The 22,613-nt window shown below is 40.6% G+C and overlaps 1 protein-coding gene and 1 long non-coding RNA gene across 2 annotated transcripts in view; both read right to left on the reverse strand.

The window, feature by feature from the left end:
• The window catches only part of sema3fb (sema domain, immunoglobulin domain (Ig), short basic domain, secreted, (semaphorin) 3Fb), a 64,410-nt gene extending 50,069 nt beyond the window's left edge, over positions 1–14,341 (reverse strand). Inside the window, exons 1-2 of the mRNA XM_034314196.2 lie at positions 14,051–14,341; positions 9,630–9,781 (exon numbers count right to left, since the gene is read on the reverse strand). Coding sequence (XP_034170087.1) covers positions 9,630–9,744 — 115 coding nt within the window. The 5' untranslated portion in view covers positions 9,745–9,781; positions 14,051–14,341. The remainder of the gene's footprint in view (positions 1–9,629; positions 9,782–14,050) is intronic.
• A 1,534-nt stretch (positions 14,342–15,875) lies between these two features.
• LOC128317107 (uncharacterized) lies at positions 15,876–21,900 on the reverse strand. The gene is made up of 3 exons (XR_008300610.1): positions 19,806–21,900; positions 16,725–16,928; positions 15,876–16,631 (listed from the first exon to the last, which is right to left on the reverse strand). It is a non-coding gene; the product is annotated as an uncharacterized LOC128317107 (long non-coding RNA).
• Positions 21,901–22,613: the final 713 nt, after the last annotated feature.

The raw sequence follows: 22,613 nt of genomic DNA on the forward strand, positions 1-22,613 counted from the left end.
CCTGAGTCTGATATCTCAAGGGAACAGGGGAATAGGCGTGTAGAGGAATATTTGAAGAGTGCATGTCTGTCTTTTGTTTTAATAATTAATGAAGAGTGTTAATGAAAGAACGAGGATAACGGAACCACTGCCACGAGAACCTGAATGTCATGTGCATGATTAATGAGGTGTTTTTCACCAGCGAGCTCTAATGCAGAAAGCAGATGGACCAGTGAGGCTCTGCAGGGTGAAAACTGTAAGTGATGGACTCCCACAGGGAGGACCGATTTCCATCTCATTCACCACCACCGGATCCTGATGGACCGTGGAACCCAAACCCAGACCAGGCGATCGGTTCTGCTGCTTTTCCTCAAGCGATTGAGGGAAACAGGGACATGGTGGTGGAAGAGGATCATCTCAAGCAGCTTCAGCTTCTGCCTCTGGAATAACTAAAGTACGTCAAACTGAAGGCAAAGGAAAGACAAGGAATGCAAAGGAAAGGAAAGAGAACAAAATGGAAGGAAAGGAAAAGAAAAGGAAAGGAAGTGACAGTGAGGTTCATTTTAGCCAGGTGTTCACCATAACATCCTTCTTGTACCATCCGGATACATGTGTACAAACGCTCCATAAATCCTGGTAGAACTCCCCATCTGGTTCTCCATACACACACACTTGCCAATGACAAATGCAGGCCACCCAAGTGCCTCCAGCTCCATTGAGAGCTTCAAGCTTGGATGCATTCACTTAATGTGGTGCTGCTTCCTTTTCTGAGAAACTTCCGTGTGTCCCACAGAGAACATCCTCAACACGTCAAAGCGTGTGTGAACCTCAGACCTGCTTTCTTTTCTCCTGTATCGCAAAAGAATGCTGCTCTCGAACCTCTGTTCAGTGCCTAGTTCACTTCTTGATCTCTGTGATCTGAGGACTATGATTGTAACTCATATGCCATCATGTTTCTTTAGTGTTCATGGAAAATTCTGGGGGAAAAAAAACTTCAGTTTACTTCTTAACCAATTCAACTTCTGCTCATCAAAGGTCCAGTGGTCTGTAAGGTCCAATTATGACATAAGTACGCTTGAAGGTACCACCCGAGAGACATGCAGCTGTACCTTAAAACCCCAGTTTTTAAAAAAAATCACCTTAGTTTCCTAGAATTCCTATGAATTATGTGTGAGATCAGATTGGGAATATAAAAGTGCGGGGGTAGATGATTGGGAATATCAAAGTTGCTCAAGGGTTGTTTAGATAGTCAAGGGCTCTTAATCTCCTAAAAAGCTTCTACTTGGAACATTCTCTGATTGTAGAACCCTTTAGGTGTTCCCTCAGAGTACTGGTGTGCATGGGACCAATTTTTAAATCCCAGACGCTCGCAAAGAAACTCTGAGCAATCCAGTCTTCACACGCATAAAACAGTTAGGTAAGATGCATGAATAAATGCCGTAAATGTGTTGCGCTACACCACTCGAGCACCCAGTACTCTTCCATGTTAATGAACGTTGTTTTTCTTTGTCCCGTGAGCTTCATACCTGACTGCCCGTTCCCACAAGCAAGAAAGTAAAAAAACACCCAGCCCTGTGAATTTTTTCTAAGGTCCTGTGGGATCCCCTGCTGATGCACATCTCTCACCCATATGTGGTTCTTCCCCAAACTGTTGCCACAAAGTTGGAAGCACACAATTGTATACAGTGTCTTTGTAAGCTGTAACATTACATCTTCCCTTCACTGGAACTAAGAGGCTCAAACCTGTTCCAGCATGACGATGCCCCTGTGCACAAAGCGAGCTCCATGAAGACATAGTGTGTGAAGGATGGAGTGGAAGAACTCGAGTGTCCTGCACAGAGCCCTGACCTCAACCCCACTGAACACCTTTGGGAAGAACTGGAACACCGACTGAACCCCAGACCTCCTCGACATCCCAACATCAGTGCCTGATCTCACTAATGCTCTTGTAGCTGAATGAACACAAATCCCCACAGCCACGCTCCAACATCTAACCTGGAAAGCCTTCCCAGAAGAGTGGAGCTTATTATAACAGCAAAAAGGGACTAAGTCTGAAATAGGATGTTCAACATATAGTGTATGCCATTTCCGGGTTCCAGGATACATTTACTAAGGAACTCTCACTCCGACGTGCAGCCTTCTTGCAAATGTGGTCCCAGTTTTGGAGTCTAGTCATGCATGTGTATGCGTTGATGGAATAAAGAGGAATTCCATCCACTTTGGTGGTGAGTGCAGTATGCTAGTGCTAAACCTTAATCCAGAAAACACACATTTATACACACACACACACACAGCCTCTATACTGGTCATAATCGGAATCCTGCCATCTAAAAAAATTCCTCACCACTGGCTGAGTGATTAAGAGTGTGTGTAAGTTATTAGCAAAAAGAAAACCAGAAGCTAGAGTCATGGATAATCCATTCCCCAAAAACCACATCCTATAGTGGGGCTGACTTTACTCCACCCCTCCTCCCACACACACACACACACACACACACACACACACACACACACACACATACATACATACAACCTCACACACTTCCTGCTCCATTCATATATTATTCAGAGTTAGGCACTGTATTACAAACCTATTCCATTCATAACACACATTAGCTGAGAACATCATCCTGTGAGAAATGATTATTTAAACACACACACAAAAAAAACGTGTAATCTTTGATATGGTGAATTTTTCTATAAGGAGACATTTACTCAACATTCAGGGAAGGAGTCTTTGTAACAGCCAAAAGTAAACTTTATAACATAAGTGATAAGAGGAACAAACTTGCTTCATGGACATTCCACAACATTAAACCTAACAATAAACAGATTAAAAAGTATGACAGGTTGTTTTTTTAATTAATAAAAAGGTTAAGTATTAGCAGATTGCTGTGGTATAAGGGAAATAAAACACTTTATTGGCATATCAGTTATAACCAATAAAAGGGGCCAATATTGTGATAATGATTGACAGACTAGATCAGTCTTGGAAGGATATCTGTGAGTGAGTCTGGTAATCGCATATCAATACCACACTTCCTACTCAGAACCCCACTGCTCCGAGAATGCAAAGAGCCAAATCTGCTAACAATGAAAGAAAGGTAGCAGGCCATGAAAGCACTCCATTAGCATCCACCCACGGGCTGCTGCATTAGCATCATCATGGCTGAACTATCTACTTAGATTTCCCCATACCTAGCGAAAACCCACGGGCCGTCCCATCTGAGGACAAACTTTCAGACTGGGTGCTTTCACAGCAGCCCTGAAACGTAACGGGATATATTCACTGGCAAAGTCGCTGCTTCACATAAAACCGGGTCATTCGAGCAGGAGATTAATCTGCTCCCTCGGTGTGTTAATGTATCCTCCTGCTCAGGATACACACTGAACTCTTTGTGCTCGGACGACTGATAATCGCTAAAACATTACCAGAACTGTAATATTGAGACGTACATTAGGACACTGAGTGTGAGACAGGTGAAAAAGAGGATCCAATTTCCTCTCCTTCTCTCTGTATCTCTCTCCAACTCAACTCAGTCAGCTCCTTGCATACAAAACTGGCCACTCGAATCCTCTTCCAGGTTTCTGTCATTCCTCTCCGTTAACTGTTAACCCTTTGAGGGTGTTCCTGACCCCTGCGCCTAAAATAGAACGTAAAAATTCAGCTCAGAGCAAGTGTGTGTGGTCACACAGGTCACACAGAGTATTCGTCCCTTGTACTTTCAGTGTGGGAATCTGGGATCAGGGATGACTTGTGCTCAAAGGGCTGATAATCGATTAAATATTAGCAGGAATTAGCCTATTGACATCTACAGGAGAATCCACTCAGTGGACACCTAGGGGCAATTTAAAGTAAGCAACCCAGCTACCAGCATGTATCCGAGAAGTGGGAGGAAACCGGAGAAACTGGAGGAAACCCACACAGACACATGGAGAACATGCAAAACTCCATGTAGACAGTAAGCCAAGCTCAGGAACCCGAGCCAGCTAAGGACCTAATCATTAACCGAACTCCAGTGACTTTCTGTCAGTGTTACAGTTAAATATATTCATCTGGAATATGCTTTAAAGAGCACCTCCATTTCAGATAGTTCTCAGACACTGCAGATTTGAAAGATGCACTTTAGGGGGCCAAGCACCTGTCTGAAGACATCATAAGGAGCAGGCGTGAGGGAGTGCTCTGTTAATGTCCATATTAAAAACTCATATCAGAATGTTATATTCATATAATATCCTGAAACCGTGTCACAAAAAAGTCACTGCAATCCCATATACATCCCTTGCTATTTCATCACAAACTGGGGCTGAATGAACTAATGACTTGTCAACAAAATATAGCAATGATCTTTTATATGAATGTGTTCACAGTTAATGTAAATGCCATGCTTGCGAAGTAAAAAACAAACCAAGTATAAAATCAAGAACTTGAGCTCTAGGAACCAACAGCAGCTCTCTGACAAAGATCAGAGCTACTGCCCCTCATTTTACATTGTGTATCTCTCGTGTCCCAGCGTTAGCCAGTGGCATGTCTTCGCTACTGATCCACATCTCCAGCCCATTCTCTAATCCGTACAGCTTTCCATTCTCATCATCCTGGCACCTAAAGAGCTCAAATCACTAACTTCCTTTCTAGTAACGAGCATCCGCTGCCACAAATTGCTTTGCATTAGTCAGATTTTCAGCTTGTTAATTCATTGTCATAGATATCAGTAATTACACTATAAATAACAATCAGAAGTGACGGCAACTGATAATATGGACCATATCACAAGTTCGGAGCCAAATGACAAATCTGTTTACTTATTAAACATCCACATACAATCAAAAAAACCCTCGAACCAGAGCCTCAAACCCTCGGGGTGAGATCAGTGGACCATCACACCCTTTCGCAGAACTGGTAGGTAGTCGGCGTAGTTATAATTAGCATAACTATAGTACAAAATGCTTTTAAGATGAGGGTAAGGTCATGCAGTTATGGTGCAGAGAGAGGCGTTTAAAGGTTGCATAGATCAGCTGGTCAATCAGCTTTTATCGAAGAACCGGCTAATCACAGCTTGAAGGTATCTCAATGCTGATACATGGTGTGTTAGATCAGTGAAGATGGGGGAAAAATCCAAGAACTGGGATGGAAGATGGACCATTTCCTCAAATTAAGATACGGCTAAAATAAGACCAGGAAAAATCTCAAAAGTATATTAAAAAAAAAAAAAACAGCTTTCTGTCCGATATTGGAATTCTACCTGCTCCAAGATTCCAGGAATCATACAATTCTCCTTCTATCCAAATATAATACAGGAGTAAATTATGCGTCTCTGCACGTTTCCCCATACATGGGTCAATGTGATTATTTTTGCCGATAATCTCCCACGTCTCTGGAATTAGGCCACTCCGGGCAAGTTGCTCAGGGTCATGATTTGTGAAAATTTCATATTTGGAACCTGCAGGTACAACATTCCATTCACTGCTGCTCGGAAAATCAGTCCTGACCTTTTTTAATCGCTCATAAAATTCCCAACTGGTTTTTTGGGTTTTGGCTTTTGAGCAGATTAAAATGATCAGCATGGATTAGCACGGAAAGAACGATTCCACCAGATTAAAAACATCGCCCCTGAGCTGCTCCTGGGAAACAGGCTTTGGCTTTGGCTAACAATCCAATAAAACACTCCTTTTTCTTTCAACCTTTTTCTCTTTTAATCAGCATTACAAGCCGCAGTATGAAAAGCTGTAATCTGCAGGGATGGAGGGGAAATCTATTGTCATTTCAAAATGGGTTTTTACCCCCTAGGGCAGCCTGAGAACTGAGCGAGCCTGATGCTCAGCTGTCAAATGTTTTGATGTTTTTTTAGACTTTCACATAATTTATGTATTACAATTCAGTAATAATATTATGATACTGATTATTTTTATATATTCTCAAAAGTCAGAGAGAAAAACATTTGCTCTATCCCCGAGTACAGTTTACTTGTATATAGTGTTTATTTTTCTGACTCTCCATGTTTTTAAAGGCCTTAAGAGAATAAAGAAAAAGGTCGAATTTCAGGTTATGTAAAACATATAAACAGAGACGGGAGCTCCGAGGTCAGCGCTGGTCATGTGTCTCGCATCGTAACCGTATGTGACTTCGTGCTGTCTCCACTCCCCTCCAGGTTAAACACTGTAAATGTCCACATTTTCTTCCTTCCCTTTGACACAGATCCAGGATCCCAACCTAAAACTTTACAAGAAAACACTCCCAAAGCTAGTCTCAGATCAGCTTAAGAGGCCAGATTTAATGATTAGCCCAGTCTAAACATGAGGGGAAAGGGTCAGAACCCCCCAGAGGGTCGGTGGCGACTGGGCTCGGCGCTAGCTGTGCGAGTGTATGTGTGTACGTACCGATCCTCTTCTGAAAGCTTTAACCGATTCTCCATGCTGCCTCACCTTACGTCTGCTCTAGAGCAGCAGCACGAAGTGAGTGCGGATCGGTTACAAGGTTGTTGATTTGTACAAATTTGTTACATTGCTCAGATTTTACATGCCCTCTGGCTATTTAGACTAGCTCTGAAAGGAAGTGATAGACACTTTTATCCAAAGTTAGCCAGAATACCTCGTAAGCATAGAGCTGAGCAGTTGAGGGTGCAACACTGGCATTTTGACTATCCTGCGATTTGAACTCACAACCTTCAGGACATTAGTGCCGATTGATTCCCGATGAACCTCCATGGTGTTACAAACATTTTAGCAACAAATGTATGAGAAATCAACTAAGTGTCTATATTCAAAGATGCAACATAAAAGTAGAAAACAATAAAAAAAATAAAACAGAATAATACGATTATGTATGACATTATCTGACAGCTTATAAAATAGCACTTGATCCAGCACACCCTATTGTTTTGCACTGGAACTGAATCTGAATAGTTTGCAGCTACATATGAGATTTGAATATCGATGCAGACAATTTAGATATTAAATCCTCGCTGTGTGCACTTAACTCAACTCTAATATTAAAATCTCAATACAGCCCATACGTCATAGTTTTGATGTCACAAAGGATAATCAACCAAAAAATAAAGACTCATTAGGCCAACTAGAAGTGGACGTGTCACTCTCAGGGAACCTGTAAGAGCTTTAGAGTGTTTCTTTATCTGAAAGGATTCCTAGTAGAGCTCATTTAGAAAGTGAAGCACTCTTAACGAGCCACAGAACCCTTGAAGATCCTTTTTAAATCAAAGTGTATGGTTGGCCATTCCCAATCTATCCCATACTTGCGATTTGTATACCTTGGATGCTGGAATATGGATAAAATCCAACACAACATCTTGGAAATTTGTATCTTTTTGGACTTCAACACAGATTTGACATCTGATCCATCATTCCAGACTAAATGAGACCCCGTATGCTCCGCAGCTGTCTTTGATTTAGGTCCCCTGCTCAGGACCTTCAAACCCCCCATCAAGCGGCCCACCCCACCCCAGGGAATGATTTTGACGAGCTGCAACGCGAGGGGAAGGAAGTCACAAAGCTCAAAGAACAATTAAGGTGTTCCTGATTACCTCTCAGAGCGGGGCATCTCTGCTGGACCGGGAAGCCGAGCGTCCCTCACATGAAGGGGTCGTGCCTCCTGAACCCCTTACAGAGCGAGCCATTCGATTTGGGAAGCGGTCTCATCTGCTGGCCCATCTTGCGTTACACAACACAATCTTATAACGGTCCTCTCTTAGGAGGGGAACGTTTAAAAAAACTGACACAAAAACGACAACTTTGGAATTACGCTCTAGAAAAAAATATATCTGGCCAAATACACTGTGAGCAGAAAGAAAGTGGTGCAGCTAATCAGTCAGACGTCAGAGGCTTTGCCAAGACACTACCGTTTTAGAAAGTAAAATAAGCAGCCGTGATTAAACTGTGGCTAGTCATAAATTATAGCTCATCAGAATGGCAATAACCTTTTGTGATTAATTGCACATTAATTAGCTTTCAAGTAGGTTTTGAAAAAAAAACAACACAATGAGCTGCAGGTGCTGTTCATTGATGAAGTTTGCTGTTGCTCTTCAAAATCAATTTGGAGAGACATCTGACGCCAGCTAAAAATATGCCTCTGTAGATCTGCAGCTGGCAGAATATCGCCAAATCCTGCAGCTAGACACACACACACACACACACACACCAGCTTTTTGTTCTTTAACTACAAAATGGAGACCAACCAGAAACCATTAACCCCATGTACAAGTCCAAAGATATGAACGGCAAACAGCAAGCTCAGACTGTTCTGATTTGGCCAATCAAAGATAATACAGTGGGTCACATATTCATATTATATGATATATTGTAGATAGTTTCAAATGCTGCTGATGCTCCTGAGAGAAAGTCTGTTCAGGTAGAAGGCAGCACGAAGCCAAGTGATTTCTAAACAAGTCCCTTGTTTTAGATAAAACCTAAAGGAGCATCGCAATCCCATAATTCTGAACCGTGGTTCATTAACGCTACAATTTGCTAAGAAACATTGGCTGATGTTGCACATAAGTTGTCTGTTGGTGTTATCGAACCGAGGAGGAGAACACACCAGAGATCTATTCAAACTGAGTAAACACTGTATGTGAAAGCAAGTGTTTGCACCCTAACTCACACAAATGCAGTTACACGGCCGGATATAGTCGAGCTGGCTCTAGATCAACATTGCCCTCCCTGAGCGGCTTATTCAATGAGTCCCAATTTCACTTCTCTGCTTCAGAGAGCAGAAACTCAGGTGTGTATCGATCAGCGGGAGGGAGAGAAGGGCCATGTAAATCCGCCACGGGGAAAATGAGTCGAGTCTGCAGGAGCAGCCTCTGAACGGAAGCGAGCGGCTCCATACGCACTCAGCGGTGTGTTAAATCTGTCTTGATTAAGGCTGAAAAAGACCTTAATAATGAACTGCGCCGGCCCACACAATTAACTCAACTGTGAGGAAGGGCTAGCGAGCAGCGGAACAGACTTCTCCCTCGGCTGCTCGGGCTAATCACAGGGCTGATCAGCTCCAGCATGGACTCTGAGCTTTGTGATTTGCTTCAATGCTCTAGACAATTTAGAGTCTAGAAAATACCTTTAGTTCCCCAGAGACAGGCCAGCCTAATCAAGGGAGAAGTTTCATAGCGAGGGGGTTTTTATGGATCTTTGCATGGTGCTGACCTGGCACAATGACAACAACAGCAAACAGAAGTGCATGGGCATGAATATTTTAGGAAATTTTGCTTTTAAAAAGAAGATAATCTCTGAGGCTGAATCCATGCAAACAGCTCAGATAAGTTTTCTGTTCTTTGTCAGCATTGGGTTCAGTTGTTGGTGGTGGTTTCCCTTTGTTTGTGTTTTTAATTATTCCGACACAGCGTGCAAGCAGAAGCAGCTGGTCGGGAAAAGCACGTGCCAAGTGGTTGAACTGTGCGATTTATATCTGCTTACTCTCACTGGCATGACGTCTTCCGCCGTATTCCGAAACATTCATCACAAAGTGAGTCTCTGATGTGTATAAAATCAAAAGCTCAGTCACAATACTGATAAAAATCTAAAGGTCTACCAGGAGGTTCTTTTCATCAAACACACAAAGAGACAGAACCACAAGCCAAGCACCTCACAAGCAGGAACGGATTATGGGAGCGACAGAAGGAAGAAGAACTTCGATCTCTTACCTTTAAAGGAGAGGTAGACCCGAGGGGCGGAGAGAGCATCACTGGCCGAGCTCGGAACCAGGAGAACAAACAGAACGAGGAGAATCCGGACCGACCGGAACCTGTCCGAAAGCATCGTGCAACAGTTTCTCCTCCAGAAACCTCTGGGAATACTGGAAAAAAAAAACTTAAGATGTAAGAAGTGCATTTGACAGTGATTTGTTGCCAACCAAACCCATGCTAGTTGCAGAACTTGTTATTAGCACAATTAGTGCAAACAATGCCAAGTTGTGACTGTGCTACAGTATTTTACACACACACATTTCATCTCCTGGATATGCAGGACATCAAATTGGAGCTAAAAACATGCCTGTTTGCGTCCAACTCAAATACAGACCATGTGGAGCAAGACATTAAACCAAAACAGAATACACGCTGTCACAACCCTCAGCTGAAGTCGTTAAACTGCAGGAACAGCTGCCGAGAGAACAGAATCCTTCCATGTCTCCAGAAACTTTACTGTTTTGGAGTGACTTCTGAGCTTTTTCAAACCTTCACTATCTATTCTTCTTTTTTTCTCGGGTTTGCCTGGAAATCAAAGTCCTGCTTTCACAAAAAAAAAAAAAAAAAAAAAAAAAAAAAAAAAGTCTCTTCACAATAACATGGAGCTGTAAAAACTTTACTTTAATAAGTGCAAAGCTGATTTGCAGTTTTATCCTCTCTGAATGTTTTCTAGATCTGGGAGCCAATCAAATAGAAGCACCTGACAATGATAATTTGCAATAAATCCACCTTATGTGTAAAAAATCTATATTTTTTCATTCCCTCTGACAAAAATTGTCATTGAATTATGAAGAGTTTAATGACAGAATGCACTAGAGAGGTTTTTTTTAATTGAGGATCTATGAAAATAAATGAACTGGGTAAGACAGGAAAATAATTATAATATTGTACATATTGTTCCACATAATTTAATAATAATAAACAGATTTTTTAAAAAGTGTTGTTAATTAACAACAAAGATTGATGAAATGAACATCTGCGGCATAAAAAAATCAGTTTAAGTTTTCATATAGGTTTATAGTAAATAAAAATAATTAAATATAAAAGTTGATTCCAAACTTGCAAACAGCAGCACTTATACACTGACTGGACACTTTATTAGGAACAGCTGCTCATTCATGCAATCAGCCAATCAGGAGGCAGCAGCGCAATGCAGAAAATCATACAGATACATGTCCAGAGCTTCAGCTAATGTTCACGTCAAACATCGCCTGGTCTTTTACCAATCTTTAACTGTGCCTTCTGTAGCCTCAGATCCCTGTTCTTGGCTGACAGGAGTGGAACCCCATGTGGGTTACCACCTCAAGATTGGACATGTTGTGCTGTTTTAAAAAAAATACTCAATCTGGAACCAACAGTCCATCTGGAAGCAACATGAGATCACACACTTCCCCATTCTGATCTTTGATTTGAACATTAACTCACCTAAAAATCTCCACAATTTTATGCTACATAAATGGCTGATTGGATAATTGCATATATAAGCATGTGTACAGGTGTTCCTATTAAAGTGGCAGAGATAAACATGATCCACCGAACATGCAGAGAGTTATAGAGTCAGTCCCATTTATCTGAGTTTGTCTCATCACCATTGTAAAAGAAGGTTTTGTCCTGGCACACAGGTTTAAATAAATAAAATGATAAATGACTCGTATGTAGAGCTGAGTTTTTGTCATTACCTACATGATGGACATCTACACACAAATCAGCTTGCTTATTCAGTTTATTAGCTGTTAGCAGAAGTGTTAAAGGTTTCTTTCTGGACATGCATGTGCATAATCTCACAAGAGCTGCTGCTGTGATCATGAAGACTGTCCTGTGTTCATCCCAGGGCTCTTACGCCCAATCCGCTCACACTGAACATCCTGTAAACACACTCGGCACTTCGGTTTGGATTCAGCTTTCTGAGTTTATCCTGGTTTTCTCTTACAAAGACCTGGCAACCCTGCTCTATTCCCCAAAGCCACTACATATCAGCACGGCGAGCGCCTTCAGTCACAGGGAGAAACTGGGTCCAAAACTGCGTCCTGGCAGAGCGAGAGAGTGAGAGTGAGGGAGTCTGAGCAGAGTGGAAGCAGCTGTTCAAACCTCAGCTATTTGCAGGCAATTTGTTAAGTGTCGCAGTGTTTATCCCAATGCACAACCACCTTCTTCACGCAAGCAAGAGAAAACTAAACAACAATTATACGCCATCACCACAATGGAGAGGGAGAGAGAGAGATGTGTGTGTGGGGGGGGAGTGTTCAGAGAGAGAGAGAGAGAGAGAGAGAGAGAGAGAGAGAGAGAGAGAGGAGAGCAAACAACCCATGGGTCTGTCAGTTTAACACCTGAAACCTGAGCTATTAGACGTGTATAGCATGCTATAGACTGTGATACAGATTGACTCATAGTCTGATACAGATTTAGTTACAGACTGATAACTGAGGCAGTTACAGACAGTTACAGCCTGTTACAGACTTTTATACACTGTTACAGACTGTTACAGAGAATTATAGGCAGTTACAGACAGTTATCGAGTTCAGTTATATACTGTTATAGACAGTTAAGGACTGTTAGAGCCTGTTATAGTCTGTTACAGACATTTATAGACCTCTGCAGATTTAGTTATAGACTGCTATATAGTGCCATAGAATGATATAGGCAGCTATAGCCTGTTACAGACGGTTATACATTGGCACAGACAGTTATAGCCTGCTACAGACTGTTACAGACTTTTATAGACCCTTACAGACTTCTACAGATTTAGTTACAGACTGCTATATAGTCTCATAGATGGATTTAGGCAGCTATAGACTGTTACAGACCGTGATATGACAGATACCAGTAGCCTGCTACAGAGTGTTATAGGCTGTTGTAAACCCTTATAGCATGTTATAGACCTATACAGTGTTGCAGAGTGTTATAGTGTGTTACTGAGTGTTACAGACTGTTATAAAGTGTTACTGAGTGTTGCAGAGTGTTATTGAGTGTTACAGACCTTTACAGAGTGTTACACACTGTTACAGACTGTTATAGAGTGTTATAGAGTGTTATAAACTGTGCACTTTGAAGATCAGAAGGTAAAGACGGCTTTAAAGACGGCTGTAAAGATCCACACTGAGGACGTTAAAGCTCACAGACTCGGTGGGTGATGAGCGAGTGTCAGGCTTTAAACTGAATTACACACCAGCACTTACAACATCCATTAATCCTGCATGCACTAAATACACTGTGAGCAGGTTGCCATGTACACCAAAACCCCCCAAATACACAACTGAACCACACAATAACCCTGTCAGAGTTTGAATTCAGCACTGAGTTCTCCTGAGTTATTTATCCACAGCATCTCTCATATCAGACGATTCACTTCTGCTGGTTATGACCGTGTTTCTCGCAGAAGGGCTCAGGGGCCAGCAGCGGTCCCAGCAGCAAAGTCAGGGGCTCCGAGCTTATTATTTTATTTCATTTAAACTGTTTTTTTTTTTTTTCAAATGCCTTTACAGAGGTGACCACTTTTTATAATCAGTATTAACTGCTATCATTATAAACCGAATTCACTTTAATTTATTGTGTTGAATTTAAGGCTCATTAAATAAGATCAACTTGAATTTAAATGAAACTGCATTAAAATTAGACACAAAAGTACTGTGCTGTGATACAAAAGGTTAACAACTGCAATAAAAAGCTCTAATTAAAGAGTCTAATAAAAATATTAACAGTTATTTATACTTGAACAGTGGATTGTGCTCATAAAATAAATCTGTATCTAAGTGCAGTTATAAGGATTATTTTTGGAATTTTATTTGCACTCGAAGAGGTCCCTGGCTGCTACTTCTTCTAAACAAACAAACAAACAAACAAACAAATAAATAAACAGAAAACTGAGAGCCCCCTCGGAATCAAGGTTCCGGGTCTCACGCACGCGCAATATTATATATTATTATATATTATCACATATATTTACAGATATATATAAATGATGTTGCTGATCTGGTCTATGAGATAAGAAGTATATCAGATAAAACCCAGCTGAAACTTTAAAACTTTCCGATAGAAAGATAAAGAAGATGAAGGCGAGCTTTACGCACAGAGCTCGAGCGCACGGACTTGGGGGTTATTCCTGCTTTTTCTTCTTTTTCTTCTTTTTCTTCTGCTTCCTGTGAAGTGCATGATGCGTTTCTGTCAAACCCTGACTCCTCTCTCTGAATAAGAATAATGTTAGTAATAAATGATACATCTGCCATGTTAATGCCTTCATAAAGTTGCAACTCACTTTTTTTTGACAACAGACACTGAACATGAGGAAAGAAAAGATTCCTATAAACCCTAACTGCTCTTAAATGAAGCTCTTAAAAGCAGAGAAAGCCTTCAGAGATCCATAAACCACCGGGAGATCTTACCTGACAGGGCTGAAGTGGAAATCCTCACTCCTTTTAGAAAAAAATTTAATAAAAACAAGAAAAAAAACCCACGCCAATCCGGGCGCACAAATCCACAGCGGTGTGTGTGTGTGTATGCGTGTGTGAGTGTGTGTGTATCTGTCCGTGTGTATAGTCCTGATGTTCCTGACACACTGGGCTGGGAGGAAAGCTCCTCAGGAGCAGGTTGATCCAGATCCGGGGCAGATTGAGGAGGAAAGCGCGCACTGGAGCTCTCCGGAGTCTCGCCTGTCTCTGACTGCTGCACGAAGCGCCTCGGCAGGTGGATGCCGTCCCGGGATTTGCATACGACACGCCCATGGGGCGGGGTTTCGTGATTACACCACGCCCACTCCTGCTGGAGCGCAGGTGGGAGGGCGGAGAGTGATTTACTGAAGATAACTTCACTCCATGCAGATACACATGTGATGGAAAAGTAAGGATACAACTCGTGTGGCGTTATTTAGGAACAGAGAGAGAGAGAGAGAGAGAGAGAATGAGAGAGGAAGAGAGAGACTGATTTACTTTTTTACCCCATACGAAAAATTTTAATAGTTTCAGCAAAGAACAAACAATATTCTTGATACAAAAGTATTTCAAGTACTGCAACAGGAAATAAGTAGTAAAGAAATAAAAAGTCATAAATATAATGAACACGATGAGGGAAAATATAAATAAAATCAAATAGCAAGTAGGATGTTAACCTCTTACATATTAGTACAAAAACAATGACAGTTTTAATGTCATTTAATTTAATGACATAATATTAAAATATAACATTTTTTATTTATTAATGTGTTTGTTTTTTGTTTTAATGTGCAGCTTTCAGAACTTTAATAATAATGATAATCATCATCATCATTATTTTATTATCAGCTCCAAAGTGCTTTATAAGAAAAGAAGAAAAGAAGAGTTTTTATATAATAATGTGATGGGGTAATTACTGGGAATAAAAATGCACTGGCTTAAAGCTGATTTAAAAACATATCAAATATATTCATTTACAAAAAAATAGTAGATACACAATACATAAAATATATAAAATATAGCAATAGACGAAATACATAAATATATTCCTGTCTAATATAAAATATACATAAATATAGATAAACAGATATTTAAAAAAAAAAATAGCAGAAAAGGCTACAAATAAAAGTGACTTCTGGAGAGTGTCTGAGGGACTTTACCTGGATTTTATCTTTCACCTTGTGCTTCAGGAACTTCCTAATTCTGCAAAATCTCGGAATAATCTCGGAATAATCTCGGAATAATCTCCCTCTGCACTTAAACGCTTTTTGCGATTCTCATTTCAGACAGACGGCTTAAATCATTTCTTATCCATGTGTTACGTCTTTCATCAGCTCTCTGTTTCATTCCCTTTCCTCAGAGCCGACAACAAACACACACACACACACACACACACACACACAGAGGGAGAGCTCCAGGTTGACTGGAGGAGGTGGTGTGTTGAAAACAAGCATTGGTCTTCACAGAAAAAGCACATTTCAAATGTCAGACCTGGTGAACTGATGAACTGAAGAGAAGTGAGAGTTTCTTCTCACTAGTCTGTAAGACGAATTTCTCATCATCATCTGCCTGTGTGTGATCATCTACACACATTTTCTAATGGAAGTGTAAGTGTCCATATATATGGTGTGTGTGTGTGTGTGTTTGCTTGCATCCATGTGTATATGTATATATTGTATTTTTTTAAATATATTAATAAATTTCACAGCTTTACACTAAACATTGTGATGTTTCCTGTATCATTTCATCTCATTTTTATTCAAGAACAATGCCAAAAATACATACAGGACTAGCCAAATAAAAGTTATTTCATTAAAAATTATTTATGTTCGATTTCCATTTACACATTTAATGACTTTTAAATTATATCTTTGAGTTTGTCGTTGTTATTTTGTCAATAAATAAATGCTGTGTGACGGTGCCAATACTTTTTATCTTTGACACATATGTTTGCATTCATGAGTATAAGTGCATGCACACGTGGATTATTATAGGATGCATATACATGTGGCTTTCTTTGTGTTGTGTGTGCATAAATAAGTGTTTGTCTGTGTGTGTGTGTGTGTGTGTGTGTGTGAGAGAGAGAGAGAGAGAGAGATAAAGAGAGAGGTAAAGTGTATATCTGTATGAGTGAGTGCACAGATGCATGCATTATTATAAAGTGCACGTGGAGTGTGTGTGTGTGTGTGTGTGTATAACACCTCTGGTCACTTGGGTGTCATTGTTAAGAGAGTAGATGCAGCCATAGTGGCGTCTGATGGGATTTTTCCTCACTCTCTTTCCCTCTTTCCTCTCTCTCTCTCTCTCTCTCTCTCTCTCTCTGGAGTTTCACATGACCGGCCCGTTTCTCTCAGCGACACTTGAACCGTCGGTGATTGTTCCCTCGACAGGTAACGAGCTGTTCTCTGTGCTATTCTCTCTCAGGTAGCCTCTGAGGAACTCTGCTGCTCTTTTCTGCAATTCATCGAGGTCTCAGAGTCTCGTCTGTCCCATCGCCCGCGTGGTCCTCGCTGAATGACCCTCTATTTGTATGCCACTAAAAAAAAAAAAAAAAAAAAAAAACCACGGATGTATCACTTTAGCTACCCGAGCCGCCCAGGAGGTATCACTGCTTGTAAATAAACACCACCTTCAGCAGCGTTTCCGCAGGGAGTTCCTTCTGAGAATGTAATCCAGTCAGCCAGAGAGCTCGCTGTGCCATTGTACGGCATTCGCTTATCCAGGCCTGAGAATCACACACTCAAAAAAGCTGGAGGTCAGGAGTGAGCCACGGTCATGGCAATGAGAAACAAATCGCTCTTTCTGACATCAAATGTCCAATTCAAGGAATTCCCTATTGAAAAATAAACCACCCCAGCCATTATCATAGACATCCAAGCCTTGAAATACCTGCATGAGCCGAGTTGAACTAGTTTAACTACAACCACAGCGCTGTGGAATTCTCGATTCTGATTGGTCAGAAAGTGTTGCTGCAAAGGCGCTCGCTCTAATGTGTTATCATTTCCACTAAGACAAGGATTGTAGAGCAGATGCTCCACATAAACTTGTGTAATTGTTGACATGGTGCAGGACACATTTATTTAGATGTTTATTTATGGAAGGAGTCTCCAGTGTCAGCACTTTGTAACAGTCAGAGATAAAGCTGTAACTTTACGACATCTTCACGACAGAGGAGTAACATGACAAGCTGTGTTTAATTTGTCTTATTTTTTGTCTTATTAACTTCTTGGGAGAGAAAATGGAGAAGCTGGTGAGAGAACGACGGTTTATAACGTAAGTGATAACGGGAACTAACTTGTTTTCTGGACCTTCTACAACATTAAATGTAACTATAAACAGATAAAAAACATGATGTGACATTAATAAATAAAAACTGTAATTGTTGCCAAGTTGCTGTGGTATTAGAGGAATAAAACACTTCCAAGTATGTTGTTTTGGAAAATAAACAACCTTAGGGTGGTGACAGTAACTTCGCTTCATCACATGAAATGATGATTTGTGAATGCCCTGCGTTTTCTTCAGAACATTGCATCTAACATCGAATTGTTCATTCATTTGAAATATTCTTTTATTTTGTTATCTATAAAAAAAAAAGAACAAAAGTAGATTGGCAGAAAACTGTAACGGTGGCCATTTTGAACCCAAAATTGCTTCGATTAATATGCTGTGTGTATAATTTAGATTTCTTAGCAAAACGATGCATATTAAAGACCAGGTGTGATGTTTGTCACATGATGCTAATTGTAGACTTTCATCACGTGCTAATCACAAGCTTGAACACCAAACATGTCCTTTAAAAAATTGTTCATTATAAGTATTACTGATTAATAATGCATGCAGAGTTGTCCACATTTAGGTGCGCACACACACACACACACACACACACACACACTCAATAACCGTCACTCGCCCACACAGATAGCTGTCCTGAGTTTAATGGGGAAGCGTGTAGTAATCTCAGAGCTTCAATAAGAGCGCCAAGACACGACGCTGAAAAGTCTCCGAACTCTGCCGCGAAGCCGACGTTCCTTCACTCATTAGCATATATATGAGAAAAGTTCATTTTTTTTTACCTCAAGAACTCACTTTATCCACACTCATACACTCCACTCCACTTCACTCCTCATGGACAGAAAAAGTCATCCAGTGAGGAGTGTGTGGAGCGTTTTAGACTTCTCACTGCTAGAGATAGTTTTGTAATTAGTTGGACAATGAAAGGTTTTTTTTTAAAGTAGCCTGGAGACTTTGCAGGTAGCTGCGTGTGACTCTGCTGCTTCTGTGGAGCTGCTTGGATCCCAAATCACATCAGATCACACGGAGTTGCCCATCAGAACCACTGTTCCAAATAAAAAAATATCCTTTTATAGGTGATGGTGAATGAAATTTTGCTCCTAACCTTTATGAACCATAAAAAACATTTTAAAAAATTATATCCATTCTTCCATCAAACTATACACACAGGAAAAGTATTCCACATGTACTTTAAAGTTATTTACGCACATATCCAAGGACGCACATACATTTCATTGCAAGAATAAAAATTTATTATTTTTCCCCATCAAAATGCAACATATACATCAGGAACAACACAATACAGTGAAATTAGAGATCTCTGTTGGGTTTTTGATAAGAGCTTTTGGAATAAAACTAAATGATGAATACAATCATTTAAAGCTTCTTCCCTAATAAAATGGAGATGTTTAACGGTGTATGCATGCTGAACACAAATTCATCATCCTGTATTTTGTGCTCAGGAATAGCTTCGAAACGTGTGTCCGGGATTCTCAGCAGAATGTGGCAGAAACAGCAAAAAAAAAATTAATTTCATTTCATTTTAATTTTTAAATTAAATTTGATTCAATTTCAAATTAAATTTAAACAATTTTGACTCAGAAACCAAACCAAAGCCACATAGCAGCTGAACTGCATTAACTAAGGAATAAAACACTCCATGTGGTGCTGTTATAGGAAAATAATCAACTGTTGCCAACTCTGAAGTTGATTATTTTCCAATAACATCCCATTCTGAAGCGTTTTATTCCTTTTACACCACAGCAGTCTGCCAACAACTGCAATTTTTTTATTTATTAAAGAATGAAACATCACACTTTTTATCCATTTATAGTTACATTTAACGTTGTGGAGTGTCTGTGAGATTGGTCGCTCCCTCACCAGCCTCTCTTTTTTCTCCCTCTCGAAAGTAATAAGAAAAAAAATCACAGTTTGTCACGTTACTGAGAAATGGCAAGAAGTGTAATCTCCTCTGTCCTGAAAAAGTCTGAAACCCTAAAGGTACAGCTTTAGCTTTACAAAGTGCTGACACTGGAGACTCCTTCCATAACTGTCCACCATATCAGCAATTACACACGTTCTTTTTAATCTGTTATGTGGAGCTTCTGCTGTACACATCCCTGTGAATGAGCTGTTACTATACTTACACATACAGTTTATATAGATAGATAGATAGATAGATAGATAGATAGATATAGCTATAGCTATAGGTTTATGTGTAGATAAATACATTTAAATGTGCTGATTTGTTCGTGGTTATAATATCGTACAAGTCTTTAACACTAAGCTCTTTGTGACCTAGAAGGCGAACCCTGTATGAGTCCCGGTCATTTTCTTTTTCTTTACACGTGTTACTCTTTAACCCACTTTAGCCAAAAGTAAATAATGTGGAAAACATGTGTTTCTCCATTCTGCTCACCTGAGCTTCTAACACATGAGGCACCATTTCCTCTGTTGGGTTTGGCAACGATGGAGGATACGGAGGAACCACTTCCCAGCCTCTCTGGCACACACACGCACACACACACTCACACACACACACACTCACACACACACACACACACAGAGAGAGAGAGAGAGAGAGAGAGAGAGAGAGAGAGAGAGCAAATCACATATGGACAAAGTGTTGATTTTTTTCTGCTTTTGCACATTAGTCGAGCTGTGAAAGAAGTTCAGCACTGCCCAAGCAAACCACACTCAGGGCTGTGTGTGTGTGTGTCTGTGTGTGTTCATTCACTCAGAATACAAAGTTCCACAACAGTGTTGAAAAACGTCTTAAGCAAATACACTCTGCTTACAGAAAAACCACAAATCTACGACACATATGCTCCGAAAGCTCAGCGGAGTTCAGCTAATTTAATATTCCACATCGATGTCCAGCCTTAATATGAACCTCACTGGGGACTAGCCCTGGCTGCTAATACACACACACACCCACCCACACAGACACACACACACACACACACACACACACCCAGACACACACACACACGGACAAATGTAGTCACGCAAGCGGGCACTGAACAAATAAAGCCTCTGGTTGCAATGCTGATTTAATTTAGTGGAAAATGATCGATGCTAACAGAAGCAGCTAAGCGGCTAAGTACACTTTCCTGGCTGTGTTCTAGTCGTCACGTGATCTAGCGATGATTCACGGACATGCAGGGGCTTCCATGTCAGGGTCAGTGTGGTACACCTCATCCTGACAATCCCTGGCTGAACAGGAACGACATCGTTAAAATTGAACAAACTGGGACTTTAGCATGAGAAAAGAAACGCCTCTGACTAGCATCACACACACACACACACACACAGACACACACACACACACAGACAAAGAAACACACTTAGAGTTTTCCTCCAAAAAGATCTTATGCTGGAAAAGTTGTAACAAATCAATCTGTAATAAACGATGACATGGTTAGGGGCGGAGTTTGTGTTCATTTTCTTTTTGTTCATGTCAACCTCGCTAGTTCATATTACAGCATGACATCGACTGTACACTACTGAATAAAGTTTCATCACATATCTGCATCACATTTTGCACATTTTCTACATTTAAATGTGTAGTCACTTAGCTACATAGCGGCTAACTTAGAGGTTTATATGTTTTTGTCATACGGTTTGACGCAAACTAAACTTTCATTAGGTGTACGTTACAGTACAGTGAGTCTGGAATTGACTTTATACTTCAAATTAAACAACAATTAATAATGAATTACAGTATATACAACATATCACAGGTTTAGCGTTCATATTCATCGAAATTTGAGGAACGATCAGCATTTTGTCTCAAATTGAACATAAAGTAGCCCACAAGTCAATTTTGTCATCATACAAATGCTTTTCCTTTGTCTTTCTACGGATTTGCAGTCATGTTGGCTATGATTGAACAGAAACAACACAATCTCACTGAAACGTTTCTAACCAGATGTAGCTGTAGGAGCTACGAGCGCTAAGCGCAACTGCATTTGTGTGCTAAACTTAATGAGTTTTCCCCACTGTTTTAATGAAAAAATCAACAAAATACTAACACTGTTAGTGCTACACTGCTAGTGTTTTGACTGAGAATTCGCTGACAGATAGTCAAGTAGCTTCTGTGTGGTCTAAGAAGAGAAAAAATTACAAGCTGCTGTCGCTCAAAATTGTTGACTTCTCACTGCACTTCTCCTTCCATATCACTGCACATGCACACACACACACACACACACACACACTCCTCAGGGTCTTGTTATACCAGAGACACAGAGCAGGCAGTTGGATGGATGGAAAAAGAAAGAGAAGAAGAAGAAGAGAAGCAGTGTAGCCCAATGAGGTTAGAGCTATAAAAACACACACGTACAAAACACACTCCTGTGTCTGATTTCTTCTCTCTGGACACTTCTGTCAGCACCTGATCTCACACAGAGGAAGGGACACTAGAGCGATTGTATACACACGGTTTGACCCATAATTTTAAAAAAAAAAGTGCTTGACTAGTCATCTCGTCTAGTCGTAGTAAAAGCAAACACTGATTCAGGTCATTTTTAGGCTAGTTTACTGCAGTTAAATGATGATACACAGCAGCACATTATGTTTCGAATGCTTTCTTTAGACTTCACTATTAATGTTACAAAATTTAACACATTGTTGCAATAAACATGTGAAATAATAAATCTGTGCATCATATTTCACCATTTATGAACGTACCAAGTCTTCAAATGCACTTGTGTAGATGAATCAGCTGAAATCGCTGACGCTGGAAGTGAGAGCACGCAGCATGGAAGCTCGTGTCCATCAACAGAACTCAATGCTGCAGCATCTGAGGGGCTTTCTGCCATTTACAACGATAAATGAGTCTGGAACATCGTTCGTGAGGTGGCATGTGACTCTAAACTAGTAAAACTGAGCGGGATCGGACAGCGATGTGCAACCCGTGGCTCTGAGAGCGCTCTTTCTCACAGCACTGGTCATGATAGAATTCACTTTATTTTCTATCTCATGATGGAATTCACTTTATTTCAATTTGATTTATCTCTCTTGCAGATCTGCACTCCTGCTCAGAATCTCAGGTCCTCCAGGGCTGGACTACTGGTGGTCTCTAAAGCCACGCTGACATCGCTGTGAGCAAACATCAGAACGCCTTCTCTCATTTTAAAACTCCCAACACTTCACAGCGTAGCTGCACACAACATGCAGTTGACTGTAGAATCGGATTCATGCAGCGGATTGAAATATTGCTGCGTTC

This window comes from Pangasianodon hypophthalmus, chromosome 20, assembly GCF_027358585.1.
Source record: "Pangasianodon hypophthalmus isolate fPanHyp1 chromosome 20, fPanHyp1.pri, whole genome shotgun sequence".
In the NCBI taxonomy this organism is placed as follows: Eukaryota; Metazoa; Chordata; class Actinopteri; order Siluriformes; family Pangasiidae; genus Pangasianodon; species Pangasianodon hypophthalmus.